General features: G+C 44.0%; 1 protein-coding gene across 1 annotated transcript in view; it reads right to left on the reverse strand.

The window, feature by feature from the left end:
* The window catches only part of OBSCN (obscurin, cytoskeletal calmodulin and titin-interacting RhoGEF), a 223775-nt gene that overhangs the window by 123998 nt on the left and 77673 nt on the right, over positions 1 to 22104 (reverse strand). The window contains 3 exon segments of the mRNA XM_068979697.1: positions 1007 to 1282; positions 15144 to 15419; positions 19053 to 19328. Of these exon segments, the coding sequence (XP_068835798.1) occupies positions 1007 to 1282; positions 15144 to 15419; positions 19053 to 19328 (828 nt within the window).

The following is a 22104-nucleotide window of genomic DNA, read 5'->3' on the forward strand; positions in this document are numbered from 1 at the left end:
ACAAATCATTCTAGGTTGGCACAGTCTCAAATCACGCATCAGCACCCAGGAGTAAATGTGAAAGGGCAGCCCATCCCTCTGTGGCATGAGACTCTCTTCATGGAAGAAGAATACGCTGACTTCCAGTCACAAGACAGACTCACTCACTGACCATCAGGAAACTGCAAGGAAGTAAGCACTGCTTTGCAGTCAGAGGTTGCTAGGACAGTAACTCCTTCTTAGGGAAGACTAAGAAGAGACTTAAGAAGGACGTGGCAGAAGTGAACGTGTTCCTTTCTAACTCCCTCCGCGGAGCGCAAAAACGAATACTGACGGGAAAATCCAACCTGTTTGAAGACTGAGGTAAAAGCATCTTTTATCTAAGATCAGCCTAAATAGCACAGATGACTCTCTACCAGCCACCCTTTTTTCTTCCCTTTGAAAAGATGTGATAACACCCCTGGGCCTATTTCCTGCTACCTCTAGGAAACTGGAGCTTCTATATCCAGGAAAAGGAAGAAAAGGCCTCCCAGAAACCTCAAATTTCATCATCCAAAGTTCACCCCTAAGAGAATTTCAGGTAGGATTGTGTGGCCAATATTTCTTACGATCGGGGGATCCACCAAATTGAAACATGTCTTGACAACTGAGAACTGGCACGAGGGGCAACAGGAGGGAATGTGCTGGGTGTTGAGGAGAGACTTAGGATGGGAGGAGAGTCATGTATCTCCAGGTCTACCTCAGCCCCCAAACCCGAAGAGACCCAGGGTCTCAACACCAGGAATAACCAGCAGGTTCTGGGCAGGTGCTAAGCCAGTGTGATTGAGCCTCACTGCCAGGAAAAGATGTGGGCAGAAACGGCCCCTCTTCGTTGCAAGCACACCTTCCACATCACCCTCCCCCATGGACTAAGATCGAACATGGAAGACAGAGAGGCTTGAAGAGATGAAGGACACAGGCAAGGGCACACAGGTTTGGGGAGGCAGGTAGTCAGGCCTCTGATCGCCTGCCCTCCTCCAGGACTGACCTGTGACGTCCAGGTGGAAGGAGACCTTCTGGCCCCCGGCCTCGCAGCTGTACTCCCCGGTGTCCGCCTTGCCCGCCTGCTGCACCACCAGCCGCCGCCCGTGGCCCGTGGCCTCCACACGCACTTTCGAGCTCGAACTCAGCTTCTTGCCGTCCTTGTACCATGTCACCTCCGTCTGGGCCTGGGCCACCTCGCAGCTCAGCGTGGCACTCGCCCCCGCCACGGCCTGCACTTCACTGCGAGCCGGCTGCTCCTTGGCAAACACCACCGGGGGCTCTGGGGACAAAGGGGGATACACGGGGTCAGAGACCCCATCTCAGTCAGGAGGGCAGCCCCGCGCAAAGACGACCTGGATGGGGAGGTTGTGGGGGGCTGGGCAGGAGGATGGTGGAGCTGGAGACTTCTCAGGCTCTGCACCAGCCCTGTGCCCTGCAGAGGACCCCTGCCTTTCTCAGCAACAGGGACACGATTTATGCATTCTCACATGGGTTCCTGGGAGTACACCTAGGGGTGGGCGGTCATTGGAACAGATTTGTCCCCTGCTCATGACATCTGCAAAGTCTCGAGGCAACCGTTTCCCAACATTCCCAGATGGCGCCCCCGTCTTTTCCATACTACTATGCAGGAACTTTTCACCTGCAGTCCATGGAGATTGCTGAGGCCCGGCACCCTTGCCTACTCTAAGTACTGTCAGCTGGTGGCAATCTGGGGGAGTGCTAGCACCTCCCCGTGGCTTTCTTTGTCCTTGTCTGAGGAATGCAGAAGCGGAGCACCTTCCCCTTAGGACTGGGTTTGCCATTACTGTTTTTTTCTCATTGGTGACAGTATTCAATCAAATCCCTTGCCCACTTACCAATAGGTTCTGTCTTCTCTCAATTCACATCTGGCCACTCTTTGTCAATTTAAACACCAGAGAATGACACATAGGTAGGATTTAAGGATACTCTCAATCATGTGACTGACATTTTCACTCTGATCCAGGTCTCTGATAGCTTTTCCTCCAATAGTCTCACAATGCCATTTTGTCCCTTTAAGCATAGAGCATATGTATTCTATTTAAGAAATCTTTTTACCTTAAGTCTTGAAGAAACCACATTAGCCTCTGTGGATTTGGGGGTTTTATCTTTGACGCTGAGGTGTCTAACCCACCTCAAGCTGACTTGTGAGTGCGGTGTGAACTGCTAGTACAAGTTAATTTTCCTGTATGGTACAGTGGTCCACCCACCATTTTTTGAGGACAACATCCTTCCCCTAGTTCTCAATAGACAACACAGCAACAAATGGAAGATGCGAAGGGTCGGCAGGAATGGGTGATGCAAGATTCCACTTCTGCAAGAACTGTTTCTGAGTTCACTATTCTGTTCCTTGGATGTGGTAACCATCCCAGCACTGGGATCCCTTATCTTGAAAACTGTAGCCTTATAATAATTTTTGACATTGCTGCCGCTGCTAAGTTGCTTCAGTCGTGTCTGACTCTGTGCAACCCCATAGACGGCAGCCCACCATGCTTCCCCGTCCCTGGGATTCTCCAGGCAAGAATACTGGAGTGGGTTGCCATTTCCTTTTCCAATGCATGAAAGTGAAAAGTGAAAGTGAAGTTGCCTAGTCGTGTCCGACCCTCAGCGACCCCATGGACTGCAGCCCACCAGGCTCCTCCGTCCGTGGGATTTGCCAGGCAAGAGTATTGGAGTGGGGTGCCATTGATTGGGTAACAGTAAATGCTCCTACCATGCTCTTCTTCATGAAAATGATATACTGGCTGTATCTTGCCCTTGCAATCTGCCGGTCATTCTTCCATTAGACCACTCAAAAAACAAGTTTTCTTCCATTTTGATTGTTAATGAACATCTTTTGATTTTTTTCCCATAGGATTTCTATCCATCTCTTGCAACCTTTAACTGTCTCTCAAGAATCCAGAATAATTCCCCCCACACAGTCTCTTGGCAACATTGATCAGACCTGGAATTAGAAACATGATACAACCGACCTAGTCTAACTCTCACACAAATTTTATTTTCCAAGCACACCTTGTCGGGACTTAAACATAGAAATGTTTTTTCCATGTTAATTTTTTACACACTAATCCTATGCAAGAATCATATGCATTCTAATAGTTTATCTTTAGGATGGTCTGAGTTGATCATCCTATTATCAGCAAACCCACCTTTAGTTTTTTGAAACCATGTCCAGCGGAATAGCAGTTTCCAGATATTTTGTATAGTGTACCAGAGAACTACAGGGCTGAGAAGATTTTCATCAGTAGTCCTGCTGATTCACATGCCATATCTCTGATTTTCTTTATCTTCCTGTATCTGATTTTCATAGAGATTACTAAGATTTAGCCACATTTCACTATTTTTAAACGGTTTTACCTTAGAATACTCACTAACATGCTCCAAAAACCACATTTAACAAAGTTGTGTGGTGGTGTCTGGGGAACAGACACAGCCACAAACCAGCCTGCCCTGGCACGACCACAGAATGTCAGAGGTTGGCACCTAGTGACTGATGTGGGGTGGCAGAGGAGCAGGTGGACGTGGAGCACATCTCCCTCCATGGATCCATCAGGAACGCACTGACGGACACAGAAGTGCACGTGGGACACCAGCTGGGAGCAGGCAGGAGGACCTGACCGCTGGGAAAGAATATACAGCATGGTGCAAAACTCGGTAGGAGGAAGGAACTAGGGAACACAGGAGTGTCAGTAAGATTGGACCTGCCCTTGGCAGGTAGCGAAACTGAAGAAGGGGGCCGATCCCCACATCGGGGCAACTGTCTGAGTCAGAGGAGAAACATTGGCTGCTAAGAGTGAATCAGCTGATCTGTGACAGCCTAAATGGAATGAGAACCAGACAGTCCTTGCTGCAGCCGTACATACTGGACAGGGACGCCGGCCCCCTGGAAGGCGCAGTGACTGGGAGCTGGAGAGTAGGGATCGTGGAGCAATCCCAGGGCGAGGGCAGCTGTGGACTGCAGAGAGAGACGGACCGAGGGGACGTGAGGGAGGAGATTGTGGGAAATGCCTGTGGAGGAAAGCCAGGCAGCCGAGGAAGCAAGGTGACACTGCTGAGTCATGCATAGGAGGTGGAGCCATCACCACAACCTCTCTCCCCCCACAGGCAAGCACTGGCCGCTGAACAATAGAGAGGCTGGCCCATCAAACGCCTGACACACCAAACTACAGAGTAGGACCCCACCCAGGGTGCCCCTTGATGTGCCTGATGTGCCCATCTAGAGGAGGACCCCGAATGGGCAGAGCAGTGGAGAAAGACTAGACAAAGAGGCCTTTTGATTGCCAGCTGCTAGGGGATAGAAAAACACCGATAGGGCCATAACTCCTGTGGCCAACAGAGTCCGTGTCCCTGTGCATTTGGCGCGGCCAGGATCCTCATGACCCACGCAGCTGCGCCACCTTCACGCTCAACCCCACTGGGGCAGAACTGCCACGGCCGAAAAAAAAAAAAAAGCCTTGCACCTATGCACGCAGGGTGCTTCAGTCCTGTGCAATTCTGCAACCCTGTGGACTGTGGCCCCGCAGGCTTCTCTGTCACAGCGGTTCTCCAGGCAAGAAAGCTGGAGTGGGTTGCCAGACCCTTCTCAGTTCTGTTCAGTTGCTGAGTCGTGTTCAACTCTTTGCGACCCCATGGACTGAAGCAGACTTCCCTGCCTATCAGCAACTGCTGGAATTTGCTCAAACTCATGTCCATCGAGTTGGTGATGACATCCAACCATCTCCTCTGTCGTCCCCTTCTCCTCCTGCCTTTAATCTGTCCCAGCATCAGGGCCTTTTCCAGTGAGTCACGACTTTGGATCAGGTGGCCAAAGTATTGGAGCTTCAGTTTCAGCATCGGTCCTTCCAATGAATATTTAGGGCTGATTTCCTTTAGGACTGACCAGTTGGATCTCCTTGCTGTCCAAGGGACTCTCAAGAGTCTTCTCCAACACCACAGTTCAAAAGCATCAATTTTTCAGCGTTCAGCTTTCTTTATGATCCAACACTCACATCCATACATGACTACTGGAAAAACCATAGCCTTGACCAAATGAACCTTTGTCAGCAAAGTAATGTCTCTGCTTTTTAATATGCTGTCTAGTTTGTCACAGCTTTTCTTCCAAGGAGCAAGTGTCTTAACTTCATGGCTGCAATCACCATCTGCAGTTATTTTGGAACCCAAGAAAATAAAGTCTGTCACTGTTTCCATTGTTTCCCCATCTATTTGCCATGAAGTGATGGGACCAGATGCCATGATCTTAATTTTTTGAATGCTGAATTTCAAGCCAACTTTTTCATTCTCCTCTTTCACTTTCATCAAGAGGCTCTTCAGTTACTCTTCACTTTCTGCCATAAGGGTGGTGTCATCTGCATATCTGAGGTTATTGATATTTCTCCTGGCAATCTTGATTCCAGCTTGTGTTTCATCCAGCCTGGCATTCCGCATGATGTACTCTGCATATAAGTTAAATAAGCAGGGTGACAGAATATGGCCTTAACATACACCTTTCCCAATTTGGAACCGGTCTTATTGTTCCATGTCCAGTTCTACCTGTTGCTTCTTGACCTGCATACAGATTTCTCAGGAGGCAGGTCAGGTGGTCTGGTATTCCCATCTCTTTAAGAATGTTCCACAGTTTATTGTGATCCACACTGTCAAAGGCTTTGGCATAGTCAATAAAGCAGAAGTAGATGTTTTTCTGGAACTCTCTTGCTTTTTCGATGATCCAGCGGATGTTGGCCATTTGATCTCTGGTTCCTCTGCCTTTTCTAAATCTAGCTTGGACATCTGGAATTTCACTGTTCACATACTGTTGAAGATTTCCTCAAAAGAATTTTGAGCATTACTTTGCTAGCATGTGAGATGAGTGCAATTGTGTGGTAGTTTGAACATTCTTTGCTATTGCCTTTCTTGGGATTGGAATGAAAACTTACCTTTTCCAGTCCTGTGGCCACTGCTGAGTTTTCGAAATTTGCTGGCATATTGAGTGTAGCACTTTCACAGCATCATCTTTTAGGATCTGAAATAGCTCAGTTGGAATTCCATCACCTCCACTAGCTTTGTTCATAGTGATGGTTCCTAAGGCCCACTTGACTTCACACTCCAGGATGTCTGGCTCTAGGTGAGTGATCACACCATCATATCTGGGTCGTGAGGATCTTTTTTGTACAGTTGTTCTGTGTATTCTTGCCACCTCTTTTTAATATCTTCTGCTTCTGTTAGGTCCATACCACTTCTGTCCTTTATCGAGCCCATCTTCACATGAAATGTTCCCTTGGTATCTCTAATTTTCTTGAAGAGATCTACAGTCGTTCCCATTCTATTGTTCTCCTCTATTTCTTTGCACTGATCACTGAGGAAGTCTTTCTTATCTCTCCTTGCTTTTCTTTGGAAATTTTCTTCAGATGGGTATATCTTTCCTTTTCTCCTTTGCCTTTAGCTTTTCTTCTCTTTTCTTTGGATTTTTAAAAAAATTTACTTATTTTAATTGGAGGCTAATTACTTTGCAATACTGTAATTTTTTTTTCTCAGCTATTTGTAAGGCCTCCTTAGACAACCATTTTGCCTTTTTGCATTTATTTTTCTTCTAGAGCACTATTTCCTTTTAGAGCACTATATTTCCTGCTGCCCCAGCCACCAACTCCTCTGAGTACCTGGTACTGTCAGATTCCCTGCGACCCAAGCAGCTGCACCACCTCTACCTGGCTCTCACCAGGGCAAACCCAAGTCCTCCAGGGCAGCCTCAGGAGCAAACCCCAGTGGACGACCCACATGCAGAGGTGGAAATAAAGCCACAGCTGAAACCCAGGGGCAGTGTAGCTAAGGAAGAAGACCCAAAACCTTCCCACCAGCTGTACAAGCTGCAGGTTAAATCCTCACGATCAACTAGGCAGACTCTGTGTCTATGGAATATATAAAAGGACATTGAGAGCTCCCACAGAAGAAAGCCCACTAGTTCTGACAGCTGTGGACACTGGAGGCAAGAACACACAGGAGTAGGATCAGATTAGAGTCTGAGCTGCCCCCACAGCAGGTCCAGAGACCAGCCTCGTATTAGAGAGCATCCTTGGGAGGCAATGTGGACTGTGACTCACAGTGAGGGAAAGAACGCTGACAGCAGAGACTCAAGAAAAACATTTATTCTTCTTATACTTTGACTTGCTCTATAGTTGCTTCTGGACTTTTTTTTTCTTTTTCTCTTATTTTCCCTACCTCCCCGACCTTGCTGTAGTTGTCCATTTTATTAGCACTATGAAATCTATTTAATCTTATGGGATTTTCTTTTTCAATCACACTTTTTATTTCTGTTATAAACTTCTGCCTTTTGCATAACTTTGGCCTTTTGCAGTTCTGTAGTTTTCCTTTTTTTTCTCTTTAATTTCAATTTTTAAATTTTTTTAAACTTATGATTTTTTCTCCATTTATTTGTTTGCTTTTCCTACTGTTCTTTTCCCCTTGCAGTTAATCTTTAATATGTATAAATCTTATCTACCTCTATTTCACTTTGCATTTCTATTCTTTCTTTCTTTTCTTTTTCTCACCATATTTGTTATGTTTGTTTTCACTGTTTTATCCCCCAGTTGGTACCTTGCTTCAGTTTTGTTTTCCAGTTTGTGCTTTAGTTAGTTTTGTTCTCAGATGGTGGATATCATTTCTGGTTTCCTTTCTTCACTGGGTCAGTCTGTTGTACTCTATTTTTGTTGGACTGTTTTGATTTTGCTTATGGGTGTTTATGTATGTGTGTATTGTCCATTATTTAAATTATTATTTGCCTGATTTTTTAATTGCCATTTGTCTGGGGTTCATCTTTGTTTTCTCCTTTTTGGGTACTTGTTTTAATCTCATTTAATGCCATAACCACCCACCTGTGGAATCTCAGTTCCTGGCCAGAGATCAAGCCCCAAGCCTTTGGAGTGGGAGTGCTGATTCCAAGACCCTAGACTACCAGAGAACTAACCCTAGGGAGTAGCAAGTAGCAAGAACTCCCACAAAGGCAACCACTTGTACACAAGACCTGATATCGCCCAACTATCAGTAGCACCCTGTGCGGGGTACCTCATCCAAACAACAAACAAGACAAAAATACAACCCCAATCATCAGCAGACAGGATTACCACCTTACTCAGTCCTGCCCATCAGAGGAAGAAAAAAAAAAAAAAAACCTCACTGCCTCCCACCAAATGCAAGCACAAGTCACACCCTACACAAAGCTGACACAAACCACTGGACCAAACGTATGAGGGCAGAAACCAAAAGAAAGAAAGAATTCAACCCTGAAGGCTGGAAAAAGGAGACCTCAAACATAATAAGTTTAAAAAAACAGTGAAAAGACAGAAGTACTGCACAAATGAAGGAACAAACCAGAAATACACAAGTCCAAATAAATGAAGAGGAAATAAGCAAACTACCTGGAAAAGAATTCAGAATATTGATCATAAAGATAATACAAAACCTTGAGAATAAAATGGAGAAAATGCAAGAATCAATTAACAAAGACCTAGAAGAATTAAAGAATAAACATACAGACACAAACAACACAATTACTGAAATTAAAAATACTCTAGAAGGAACCAATAGCAGAATATCTGAAGCAGAAGAATGAATCACTGAGCTGAAAGATAAAATGGTGGAAATAACTGCTGAAGAGCAGAATAAAGTAAAAAGAATGGAACGAACTGAGGACAGTCTCAGAGATCTCTGGAACAATATTAAATGCACCAAAATTTGAATTATAGGGATCCCAGAAGAAGAAGAGAAAAAGAAAGGGTATGAGAAAAAAAATTTTAAGAGATTATAGTTGAAAATTTCCCCAGCATTGAAAAGGAAATAGTCAATCAAGTCCAAGAGGCACAAAGACTCCCATACAGGATAAACCTGAAGAGAAACATGCCAGGACACATACTAATCAAACTAACAAAGACTAAACACAAAGGAAGAATATTAAAAGCAGCACGGGAGAAGCAACAAGTAACATACAAGGGGAACGCCTATGTTTAACAGCTGATCTTTCAGCAGAAACTCTGCAGGCCAAAAGGGAATGGCAGGATAAATTTAAAGTACTAAAAGGGAAAAATCTACAACCAAGATTATTCTGCCTGGCAAGAATTTCATTCAAAATTGATGGAGAAATCAAAAGCTTTACAGACAAGCAAAAGTCAAGAGAATTCAGTACCACTAAATCAGCTTTATAAGAAATGTTAAAGGGACTTATATAGTCAGGAAACACAAAATAAGAAAAAGATCTGCAGAAACAAACCACAAACAATTAAGAAAATAGAAATAGGAACATATATCTCAATAATTACTTTAAATTTAAATGTATTAAATGGTCCAACCAAAAGACACAGGCTGGCTGAATGGATACAAAATCAAGACCCATACATATGCTGTCTATAAGAAACCCACTTCATACCTAAAGACACTTATAGACTGAAAGTGAGAGGATGGGAAAATATATTCCATGCAGATGGGAAGCAAAAGAAAGCTGGAGTAGCAATCCTCATATCAGACAAAATAGACCTTGAAATAAAGAAGATTACAAGAGATAAGGAAGCGTGCTACATAATGATCAAGGGATCAATGCAAGAGGAAGATGTAACAATTATAAATATCTATGCTCCAGGACTGGAAGAAACACAGGCTGGAATCAAGACTGCTGGGAGAAATATCAATCACCTCAGATATGCAGATGACACCACCCTTATGGCAGAAAGTGAAGAGGAGCTAAAAAGCCTCTTGATGAAAGTAAAAAGGGAGAGTGAAAAAGTTGGCTTAAAGCTCAACATTCAGAAAACGAAGATCATGGCATCTGGTCCCATCACTCCATGGGAAATAGATGGGGAAACAGTGGAAACAGTGTCAGACTTTATTTTTGGGGCTCCAAAATCACTGCAGATGGTGACTGCAGCCATGAAATTAAAAGACGCTTACTCCTTGGAAGAAAAGTTATGAGCAACCTAGATAGCATATTCAAAAGCAGAGACATTACTTTGCCGACTAAGGTCCGTCTAGTCAAGGCTATGGTTTTTCCAGTAGTCATATATGGATGTGAGAGGTGGACTGTGAAGAAGGCTGAGCACCGAAGAACTGATGCTTTTGAACTGTGGTGTTGGAGAAGACTCTTGAGAGTCCCTTGGACTGCAAGGAGATCCAACCAGTCCATTCTGAAGGAGATCAGCCTTGGGATTTCTTTGGAAGGAATGATGCTAAAGCTGAAACTCCAGTACTTTGGCCACCTCATGCGAAGAGTTGACTCATTGGAAAAGACTTTGATGTTGGGAGGGATTGGGGGCAGGAGGGGAAGGGGACGACAGAGGATGAGATGGCTGGATGGCATCACGGACTCGATGGACGTGAGTCTGAGTGAACTCCGGGAGTTGGTGATGGACAGGGAGGCCTGGCGTGCTGCGATTCATGGGGTCGCAAAGAGTCAGACACGATTGAGCAACTGAACTGAACTGAACTAAGGAGCACCTCAATACACAAGACAAACACTAAATGACATAAAGGGAGAAACTGACAGAAACACAATAATAGCCGGAGACTTTATCACCCCACTCACACCAATGGACAGATCATTAAAACAGAAAATTAATAAGGAAACACAAGTCTTAAATGATACATTAGATGAGATGGATCTCATTGATGTCTTCAGGACATTCCATCCAAATTCAGAAGAATACGCCTTCTTCTCAAGTGCACATGGAACATTCTCCAGGATAGACCACATCTTGGGTCACAAATCAAACCTCAGGAATTTAACAAAACTGAAATCATATCAAGCATATTTTCTGACCACAACTCTATGAGACTAGCTATCAATTATAAGGAAAAAAACTGCAAAAAACACAAACACATGGAGATTAAACAATATGTTTCAAAATAATGAACAGGTTACGGAAGAAATCAAAAGGGAAATCAAAAAATCCTGCAAAAGCAGTAAGAGGGAAGTTTATAGCAAGACAATCCTACCTCAAGAAACAAGAAAAACATTGAACAGACAACCTAACTTTACACCTAAAACAACTGGGAAAAGAAAAACAAACAAAAAAAATCAGCAGAAGGAAAGAAATCACAAAGATCAGAGCAGAAATAAAAGAAAAAGAAATGAAAGAAACAATAGTAAAAATTAATAAAACTAAAAGCTCATTCTTTGAGGAGATAAACAAAATTGATAAACCTTTAGCCAGATTCATCAAGAAAGAGAGAAGAATCAAATCAACAAAATTAGAAATGAAAAAGAAGAGGTTCCAACAATGCAGAAATACAAAGGATTATGAGAGACTCTTATGAGCAACTTTATGGCAATAAAATGGATAAACTGGAAGAAATGGACAGATTCTAAGAAAAGTTAAATCTTCCAAGACTGAACCAGGAAGAAATAGAAATAATGAACAACCCAATTACAAGCACTGAAATCAAAACTGTGATCAAAGATCTCCCAAAAAACAAACCCCAGGACCAGATGGCTTCACAGGTGAATTCTAATCAAACACATAGAGAAGAGCTAATACCTATTCTTCTAAAACTCTTTCAAAAAATTGCAGGGGAAGGAACACTTCCAAACTCATTCTATGAGGCCACCATCACCCTGATACCAAAACCAGACAAAGAAAACTACAGGCCGATATCACTGATGAAAATAGATACAAAAATCCTCGACAAACTAGCAAACAGAATTCAACAACGCATTAAAAATCTCATAACCATGATCAAGTTGGGTTTATTCCAGGGATGGAAGGATTCTTCAGTACACACAAATCAATGTATTACACTGTACTAACAAACTGAAAGATAAAAACCACATGATAATCTCAATAGATGCAGAAAAAGCCTTTGACAAAATTCAGCACCCATTTATGATTAGAATTCTTCAAAAAATGGGCATAGAAGGAACCTACCTCACCAGAGTAAAGGCCATATAAGATAAGCCTACAGCAAACATTATTTTCAATGGTGAAAAAGTGAAAGCATCCCCCTAAGATTAGGAACAAGGCAAGGGTGTCCACTTTCACCATTATTACTCAACATAGTTCTGGAAGTCCTAGCTACAGCAATCAGAGAATAAAAAGAAATAAAAGGAATTCAAATCAGAAAAAAAGAAGTAAATCTGTTTGCAGATGACATGATACTACCCATAGAAAACCCTAAAGATATTATCAGAAAATTACTAAAGCTAATCAGTGAATTTAGCAAAGTCGTAGGATACAAACTCAATATACAGAAATCATGTGCATTCATATATACTAACAATGAAAAATCAGAGAGAGAAATTAAGGAATCAATCCCATTCACCATTGCAACAAAAATAATAAAATATCCAGGAATAAACCTACCTAAGGCGACAAAATAACTGTATAGAGAAAATTATAAGACACTGATAAAAGAAATCAAAGACAACATAAACAGATGGGGAGATATTCCATGTTCCTGGATAGAAAGAATTAGTACTGTCAAAATGACTATACTACCAAATGCAATCTACAGATTCAATGTGATCCCTGTCATACCAATGGCATTTTCCACAGAACTACAACAAAAAATTTCACAGTTCATATGGAAACACAAAAGACCCCAAACAGCCAAAACAGTCTTGAGAAAGATGAATGGAGCTGGAGGAATCAACTTTCCTGACTTCAGATTATACTACAAAGCTACAGTCATCAAGACAGTATGGTACTGGCACAAAAACACAAATATAGACCAGTGGAACAAGATTTAAAGCCCATAAATAAACCTATGCACTTATGGTACCTTATTTTTGACAAAGGAGGCAAGAATATACAATGGTACAAAGATAGCCTCTTTCAGTAAGTAGTGCTGGGAAACTGGACAGTTACATGTAAAAGAATGAAATTAGAACACTTTCTAACACCATACACAAAGATAAACTCAAAATGGATTGAAGACCTAAATGCAAGATCAGAAACTATAAAACTCTTAGAGGAAAACATAGGTAGAACACTCGATGACATAAATCAAAGCAAGATCCTCTATGACCCACCTCCTAGAGTAATGGAAATAAAAACAAAAGTAAACAAGTGGAACTGAGTGAAACTTAAAAGCTTTTGCACAGCAAAGGAAACTATAAGCAAGGTGAAAAGACACCCCTCAGAATAGGAGAAAATAACAGCAAATGAAACAACTGACAAAGAATTAATTTCCAAAATATACAAGCAGCTCATACAACTCAATGCCAGAAAAGCAAACAACTCACCCAATCAAAAAGTGGGGAAAAGACCTAAACAGACATTTCTCCAAAGGAGACATACAGATGGCTAACACATGAAAAGATGCTCAACATCGCTCATTGTTAGAGAAATCAAATCAAAACTACAGTAAGATATCACCTCACACCAATCAGAATGGCCATCATTAAAAAGTCTACGAACAATAAATACTGGAGAGGGTGTGGAGAAAAGGGAATGCTCTTGCACTGTTGGTGGGAATGTAAATTGATACAGCCACTGTGGAGGATGGTACGGAGAGTCCTTAAGAAAAACATCACCATATGACCCAGCCATCCCACTCTTAGGCATATACCCTGAGGAAACCAAAACTGAAAAAGACACATGTACTCCAGTGTTCATTACAGCACCTTTTACAATTGCTAGAACATGGAAGCAACCTAGATGTCCATTGACAGATGAATGGGTAAAGAAGGTGTATTACGTACACACAATGGAACACCACTCAGCCATAGAAAGAAACGCATCTGAGTCAGTTCTAATGAGGTGGATGAACCTAGAGCCTATTATAGAGCGAAGTAAGTCAGAAAGAGAAAGGGAGATATCGTACACTAACATACATACATGGAATCTAGAAAGACAGTGCTGATGAACCTATTTGCGGGGTAACATGGAGACACAGACATAGAGAACAGATTTATGGGCACAGGCAGAGGGGAGAAGAGGGTGAGATGTATGGAGAGGGTAACACGGAAACGTACATTACCATATGTAAAATACATAGCCAACAGGAATTTTCTGTATGTCTCAGGGAACTCAAACAGGGGCTCTGTATCAACCTAGAGGGGTGGGAGATGGGAGGGAGGTTCAAGAGGGAGGGGACACATGTATACCTATGGCTGATTCATGTTAATGTCTGGCAGAAAACAATGAAACTCTATAAAGCAATTATCTTTCAATTAAAATTAATTTTTTAAAAAAAAGGAAAAAAAAATGTAGGATGGCAGGCCATTTCTATATTGGCACGAAGACCGTCTTCCCAGAAGAGTAACCTGATTTTTTAGACTGTCCTGTGCATGAGGGGCAGAGGCTCTTCCTGACCACTACGAAAAATGCAGCAGAATGAAGACTGCTTTGCCAGTCAGAGGCTGCTAGGGCACTAAGTCCTCATTGGCAATGCCGACTGACGTGGCAGCTGCGACTTTTTCCTTTCCATTTCTAAATTCATCAATGTAACAGGGAGAGGAGTACTGACATGGAACTCAGAGTCTGTTGGGAGACAAAGGCAACGTCATCTTTGATCGAAGAAGATCACCCAAAGTAGCAGAAGCAACTTCTATCAATCGTCCTCTGTCTCTTCCCGTTGCAAGGAAGTGATGCTAAAACATGTCTGTTTCTTTCTATCTATGGACAACTAGAGCTTCTACATCCAGGAAAAGGAAGGAAGGGCCTCCCAGAAACCTCAAATTTCATAATTCAAAGTTCACTTCTGGGAGAAGGCCAATGAGGATTGTGTAGCCAAACTTTGCCCTGACCCAAGATCCTTCAAACTGAAACACCACTGGTCAACCAGGACCAGCATGACGGCGTGTGTTAGTTCTCAGAAAAGACAGATGATGGGAGGAAAGTAAGCTATCTCCAGGCCTACCTCAGCCCCCAGGCATCAGGGAAAGGCAGGGTCCCGATAGCAGAAACATGAGAAAGGTTCTGGGCAGGTGCTAGGACGCTGCCATGAGCCTCACTGACTGGAAACAGGTGGACAGAAACGATCCCTCCTCTTTGCAAGCGCACCCTCCCTTTACATGATCCCGCAGCCAAAATGGGGACCACGCGGGGACACGGAAAACAGGGAGGATTGAAGAGATGGAGGATCCAGGCAAGCGCACACATGTCCGGTGAGGCAGGTAGCCCTCATCACCTGCACGGGCCAGCTCAGCGCCCTCCTCCAGGACTGACCTGTGACGTCCAGGTGGAAGGACACCTTCTGGCCCCCGGCCTCGCAGCTGTACTCCCCGGCGTCCACCTTGCCCGTCTGCTGCACCACCAGCCGCCTGGTGCAGCCCTTGGCTTCCACACGCACTTTCGAGCTCGAACTCAGCTTCTTGCCGTCCTTGTACCACGTCACCTCCGTCTGGGCCTGGGCCACCTCGCAGCTCAGCGTGGCACTCGCCCCCGCCACGGCCTGCACTTCACTGCATGCCGGCTGCTCCTTGGTGAACACCACCGAGGGCTCTGGGGACAGAGGGGGATACACAGGGTCAGAGACCCCAACTCAGTCAGGATGGCAGCCCCGCGCAAAGACGACCTGGATGGGGAGGTTGTGGGGGGCTGAGCAGGAGGATGGTGGAGCTGGAGACTTCTCAGGCTCTGCACCAGCCCTGTGCCCTGCAAAGGACCCCTGCCTTTCTCAGCAACAGGGACACAATTCACACATTCTCCCTCAGGTCCATGCAAGGAGGTCCCGGGTGGGAGGTCCTGAGAACAGACTTGTTCTCTGCTCATGACATCTGCAGGTCTCAACGCAACGACTCCCCATCCTTTCTAGATGGTGCCCCTGTCTTCTCCATACAATTATGCGGGAACTTTTCACCCGCAGTCTGTGGAGATGGTTGAGGCTCGGCCCCCTTGCCTACCCTTAGTACTGTCAGCTGGTGGCAATCGGGGGGGGGTGCTTGCACCTCCCTGTGGCTCTCATCGTCTGAGGAATGAAGAAGCACAGCACCTTCCCCTTAGTACTGGGCTTGCCATTACTGCTTTCTTCTTCCTGGTGACATGAGTCAAATCTTTTGCCCACTTGCCACTAGCAGGCGCGCTCTTTTGTTGATTCAACCCTGGCCTATTTTTACACATTTATGTGCCAGAGAATGACCAACAGGTAAATTTTAAGCATATTCCCAGCCATGTGACTCGTATATTCACTCTCTGCTCCAGTCCTCTGTTGAGTCAAAGCTTTTCCTTCCAATAGTGTGACAATGTCCGTTTCTTCCCTTTGCATTTAGAGCATTTGTGTTCTACTTAAGAATCTTTCTTTACACTGAGTCTTTGAAGAAACCATGTTATTATCTGAGGGTTTTTTTGGTTTTACCCTTTACTCTGAGGTTTCTAACCCACCCTGAGTTGACTTCTGTGTATGGTGTGAATTGTTAGTACAATTTAAGCGTTCGCTGTGGCTCAGTGATCCACCCACCATTTCTTTCTACAACATTCTCCCTCGACTTCCTGAACAGGCAACACAGTAACAATCGAAAGGTGTTGGGCCAGGGAGGGATGGTGGTGCCGGGAAGTCATTTGTGAATTGTTTCTGAACTCAGGTTTCTGTCCCTCCAGTGTGGTAACTATCCCCACACTGGGACCCCCTTGTCTTCAGAACTTTAGCCTTATGTTAATTCTTGACATCACGGCCCAGTAAAGACTCCCACTCTGATTTTCTGCAAGAAAACAACACATTGGCTGTGCCTTACCTTTGAATCTGCCTGTTTTTCCTTCATCTGACCCACCCCCTAAAAAACTGGTTTCAATTTTGATTGTTAATAAACATCTTTGATTTTTCCCCTTTTATTTCTATCCATCTATTTCAACCTCTTACTGCCTCTCAAGAATCTTGAATAATGTCTCACACACAGACCCTTAGCAACTTTCATCAGGCCTGGAAATTAGAAACATGATACAACTGTGCTAGTCTAACTCTTTCACACAAATTTTCCAAGTGGTCCCTGCCAGGACTCAGATGTAGAAATAATTTCTGCATACTGATTTTTTTTCACACTTATCTTCCTCAAGAAACAGATGCAACCTAGTCATTTATTTCTGGACTTTCTGAGTTGATCATCACACCAAATCCCATCTTTAGTTTTTCAAAACTCTTTGCCAATGATTTTATTCTCCTCCTTACTGAACTCAGTGGGTAGAGTAGCCTGAATGTGCCGTCCCTCATATCAAAGATCACCAGGTATACCAAGAGTGGGATGTTGTTGTTGTTTTTGCTTGAATGCAATAACATTAAAAAGAAGATATCTTTTATATAGTTTACTAAGAATTTTATGACAGAAACTGATGCTCAATTTTATCAAACATTTTTTCTCAGTGTAAGACATGCAAATTTAATCAACCATTTGATTCTGCACTCACAGAGATGATCTTTTTGCATTCCGTCCAATGTCAAGCTTTCTATCTATCAACGTTGTCAACATTAATACAACACGCAAATCTGAACTATGACTTTTACCACTGATCTCTACCCCTGGATACACTGCTGAGTTTTGTTAACATTTAAGTCATAATCTTGATACTCACAGTAGGTTGGTCTGGTATGTCATCCTCCCTTTGGCTTTCCAGAGTGATTTTGGTATCACTGTTATATTCTGTACATGAACAGTTATGGAGGGTATCTCATTCTTCTCTCTCTAGGACCATCTCCAAGCATGGAATAACAATTTCCTGAATATTTTATACAGTTTACCAGAGAACGACAAGTCTGACTAGCCTTTCATTATTTGTCTTATTGACTACAAGTACAAGTCCTCCAGTTCTTTGAGTTTTCTCTATCTTTGCAAGTCTGATTTTCAGACATATTACTGGGTTTTAGATTAATGCATTGGAGAAGGAAATGGCAACCCACTCCAGTATTCTTGCCTGGAGAATCCCAGGGACGGGGGAGCCTGGTGGGCTGCCGTCTATGGGATCGCAAAGAGTTGGACACGACTGAAGCGACTTAGCAGCAGCAGCAGCAGACACATTTTACAATTTTCAAAGGTTTTTACCTTAAAGTACTCTTCAATGTGCTTCAGAAACCACATTCTACAAAGATGCATGGTGGAATCTGGGGATAGACACACCCACACATCCTGCTACATTGGCACAGTCTCAAACTCTTAGGGGTTGCCACCTACGAGTCAATGTGGCATGGAAGCCCACCCCTATTCTGCATGAAGACTTTCTTCCCAGAAGAAGAATAACCTGATTTCTTAGACTGCCCGATGTTTCAGCCATGAGACAGAGACACTCAGTGACCACTAGGAAAATGCAAGGAAAGAAACACTGCTTTGCCAATCAGAGGCTTGCAGGACAGTAACTTCTTCTTAACAGTCCACACTGATGAGGTAGAAATGACTTTTCCCTTTCCATTCCTAAATTCTTCAATGTCATGCCAAGGGGAATACTCACTTGAAACATCCAACCTTTTTCAAAACAAAGGAAAACCATATTTTATCTAAGATCACCCTAAATAGCACAGGGGACCCTCTACCATCATCATTTCTTTCGTCCTTTCACAAGGCAGTGACAACAAAAAGCAGCCTATTTCTTGGTCCTTACCAGCAACCAGACCTTCTCTATAGAGGAAATGGAATCCCAGAAACCTCAAATTTCATCATCCAAAGTTTACTTCTAAGAGAATTCCAAGTCAGATTGTGTGGCCAATATTTTCCTTAATCCAGGATCAATCAAACTGAAACACCCCTGGCCAGCTGAGACAGCATGAGGTTATAGACGAGGGTGAGTACTGGTTCTCAAGAAAGACGTATGACGGGAGGAGACATACCCCAGGCCTACATCGCCCCCAACATCAGGGAGAGCCAGGGTCCTAACAGCAGGAACAACCGGAACGTTCTGGGCAGGTGCTAATAAGCAGTGTGACTGAGCCTCACTGGCAGGAAACAGATGGACACAAACAGGCCCTCTTCTCTCCACAAGAACCCTCCTGATGCAGCCTTCCCTGGAGCCAAAATTGGTATCAAGATGGGACATAGATGCCTGGAAGGTGTGAAATCCTAAAGGTTACAGGCGACTACACAAGTCTGTTGAGGCTGGAAGCCAGTGCCCTCATCACCTGCACAGGCCAGCTCAGCGCCCTCCTCCAGGACTGACCTGTGACGTCCAGGCGGAAGGAGACCTTCTGGCCCCCGGCCTCGCAGCTGTACTCCCCGGCGTCCGCCTTGCCCGCCTGCTGCACCACCAGCCGCCTGGTGCAGCCCTTGGTTTCCACACGCACTTTCGAGCTCGAACTCAGCTTCTTGCCGTCCTTGTACCAGGTCACCTCCGTCTGGGCCTGGGCCACCTCGCAGCTCAGCGTGGCACTCGCCCCCGCCACGGCCTGCACTTCACTGCGTGCCGGCTGCTCCTTGGCGAACACCACCGGGGGCTCTGGGTACAGAGGGGGATACACGGGGTCAGAGATCACATCTCAGTCAGGACAGCAGCTCCGCGCAAAGACGACCGGGATGGGGAGGTGGTGGGGGGCTGGGCAGGAGGCACAGAGCTGGAGACTTCTCAGGCTCTGCACTAGCCCTGTGCCCTGCAGGGGACCCCTGCCTTTCTCAGCAATAGGGACACAATTCACACATTCTCCCTCAGGTCCCTGAAAGGAGGTCCCGGGTGGGAGGTCCTGAGAACAGACTTGTTCTCTGCTCATGACATCTGCAGGTCTCAACGCAATGACTCCCCATCCTTTCTAGATGGTGCCCCGGTCTTCTTATGCAGAAACTTTTCACCCGTGGTCCGTGGAGATGGTTGAGGCTCGGCGCCCTTGCCTACTCTTAGTACTGTCAGCTGGTGGCAATCTGGGGGGGTGCTTGCACCTCCCTGTGGCTCTCTTTGTCATCGTCTGAGGAATGAAGAAGTGTAGCACCTTCCCCTTAGGACTGGGCTTACCATTACTGCTTTCTTCTTCCTGTGACATGAGTCAAATCTTTTGCCCACTTGCCAATAGTAGGCGCGCTCTTTTGTTGATTCAACCCTGGCCTATTTTTACACATTTATGTGCCAGAGAATGACCAACAGGTAAATTTTAAGCATATTCCCAGCCATGTGACTCGTATATTCACTCTCTGCTCCAGTCCTCTGTTGAGTCAAAGCTTTTCCTTCCAATAGTGTGACAATGTCCGTTTCTTCCCTTTGCGTTTAGAGCTTTTGTGATCTACTTAAGAAATCTTTCTTTACACTAAGTCTTTGAAGAAACCATGTTATTATCTGAGGGTTTTTTTGGTTTTACCCTTTACTCTGAGGTTTCTAACCCACCCTGAGTTGACTTCTGTGTATGGTGTGAATTGTTAGTACAATTTAAGCATTCGCTGTGGCTCAGTGATCCACCCACCATTTCTTTCTACAACATTCTCCCTCGACTTCCTGAATAGACAACACAGTAACAATCGAAAGGTGTTGGGCGAGGGAGGGATGGTGGTGCCGGGAAGTCATTTGTGAATTGTTTCTGAACTCAGGTTTCTGTCCCTCCAGTGTGGTAACTATCCCCACACTGGGACCCCCTTGTCTTCACAACTTTAGCCTTATGATAATTCTTGACATCACGGCCCAGTAAAGACTCCCACTCTGATTTTCTGCAAGAAAACAACACATTGGCTGTGCCTTACCTTTGAATCTGCCTGTTTTTCCTTCATCTGACCCCCCCCCCAAAAAAACTGGTTTTGATTTTGATTGTTAATAAACATCTTTGAATTTTTCCCCTTTTATTTCTATCCATCTATTTCAACCTCTTACTGCCTCTTCAAGAATCTTGAATAATGTCTCACACGCAGACCCTTAGCAACTTTCATCAGGCCTGCAAATTAGAAACATGATACAATTGTGCTAGTTTAACTCTTTCACACAAATTTGATTTTCCAAGTGGTCCCCGCCAGGACTCAGATGTAGAAATAATTTCTGCATACTGATTTTTTTTCACACTTATCTTCCTCAAGAAACAGATGCAACCTAATCATTTATCTCTGGGATTGTCTGAGTTGATCATCACACCAAATCCCATCTTTAGTTTTTCAAAACTCCTTGCCAATGATTTTATTCTCCTCCTTACTGAACTCAGTGGCTAGAGGGGCCTGAGTGTGCCATCCCTCACATCAAAGATTGCCAGGTATACCATGAGTGGGATGCTGCTGTTGTTTTTGCCAGAATGCAATAACATTAAAGAGAAGATATCCTTTATATAGTTTACTAAGAATTTTATGACAGAAACTGATGCTCAATTTTGTCAAACATTTTGTCTCAGTATAAGACATGCAAGTTTAATCAACCATTTGAATTGTATTCAGCAGTGGCCACAGACTGGAAAATGTCAGTTTTCATTCCAATCCCAAAGAAAGGCAATGCCAAAGAATGCTCAAACTACCACACAATTACACTCATCTCACATGCTAGTAAAGTAATGCTCAAAATTCTCCAAGCCAGGCCTCAGCAATACGTGAACTGTGAACTTCCAGATGTTGAAGCTGGTTTTAGAAAAGGCAGAGGAACCAGAGATCAAATTGCCAACATCCTCTGGATCATCGAAAAAGCAAGAGAGTTCCAGAAAAACATCTATTTCTGCTTTATTGACTATGCCAAAGCCTTTGACTGTGTGGATCACAATAAACTGTGGAAAATTCTGAAAGAGATGGGAATACCAGACTACCTGACCTGACTTTGAGAAATCTGTATGCAGGTCAGGAAGCAACAGTTAGAACTGGACATGGAACAACAGACTGGTTCCAAGTAGGAAAAAGAGTACGTCAAGGCTGTATATTGTCACCCTGCCGAGTACATCATGAGAAACACTGGGCTGGAAAAAACACAAGCTGGAATCAAGATTGCCAGGAGAAATATCAATAACCTCAGATATGCAGATGACACCAACCTTATGGCAGAAAGTGAAGAAGAACTAAAGAGCGTCTTGATGAAAGTAAAAGAGGAGAGTGAAAAAGTTGGCTTAAAGCTCAACATTCAGAAAACTAAGATCACGGCATCTGGTCCCATCACTTCATGGGAAATAGAAGGGGAAATAGTGGAAACAGTGTCAGATTTTATTTTTTAGGCTCTAAAATCACTGCAGATGGTGACTGGAGCCATGAAATTAAAAGACGCTTACCCCTTGGAAGGAAAGTTATGACCAACCTAGATAGCATATTGAAAAGCAGAGACATTACTTTGACAA

The sequence above is a fragment of the Capricornis sumatraensis genome, chromosome 9 (assembly GCF_032405125.1).
Source record: "Capricornis sumatraensis isolate serow.1 chromosome 9, serow.2, whole genome shotgun sequence".
Lineage (NCBI taxonomy): Eukaryota > Metazoa > Chordata > Mammalia > Artiodactyla > Bovidae > Capricornis > Capricornis sumatraensis.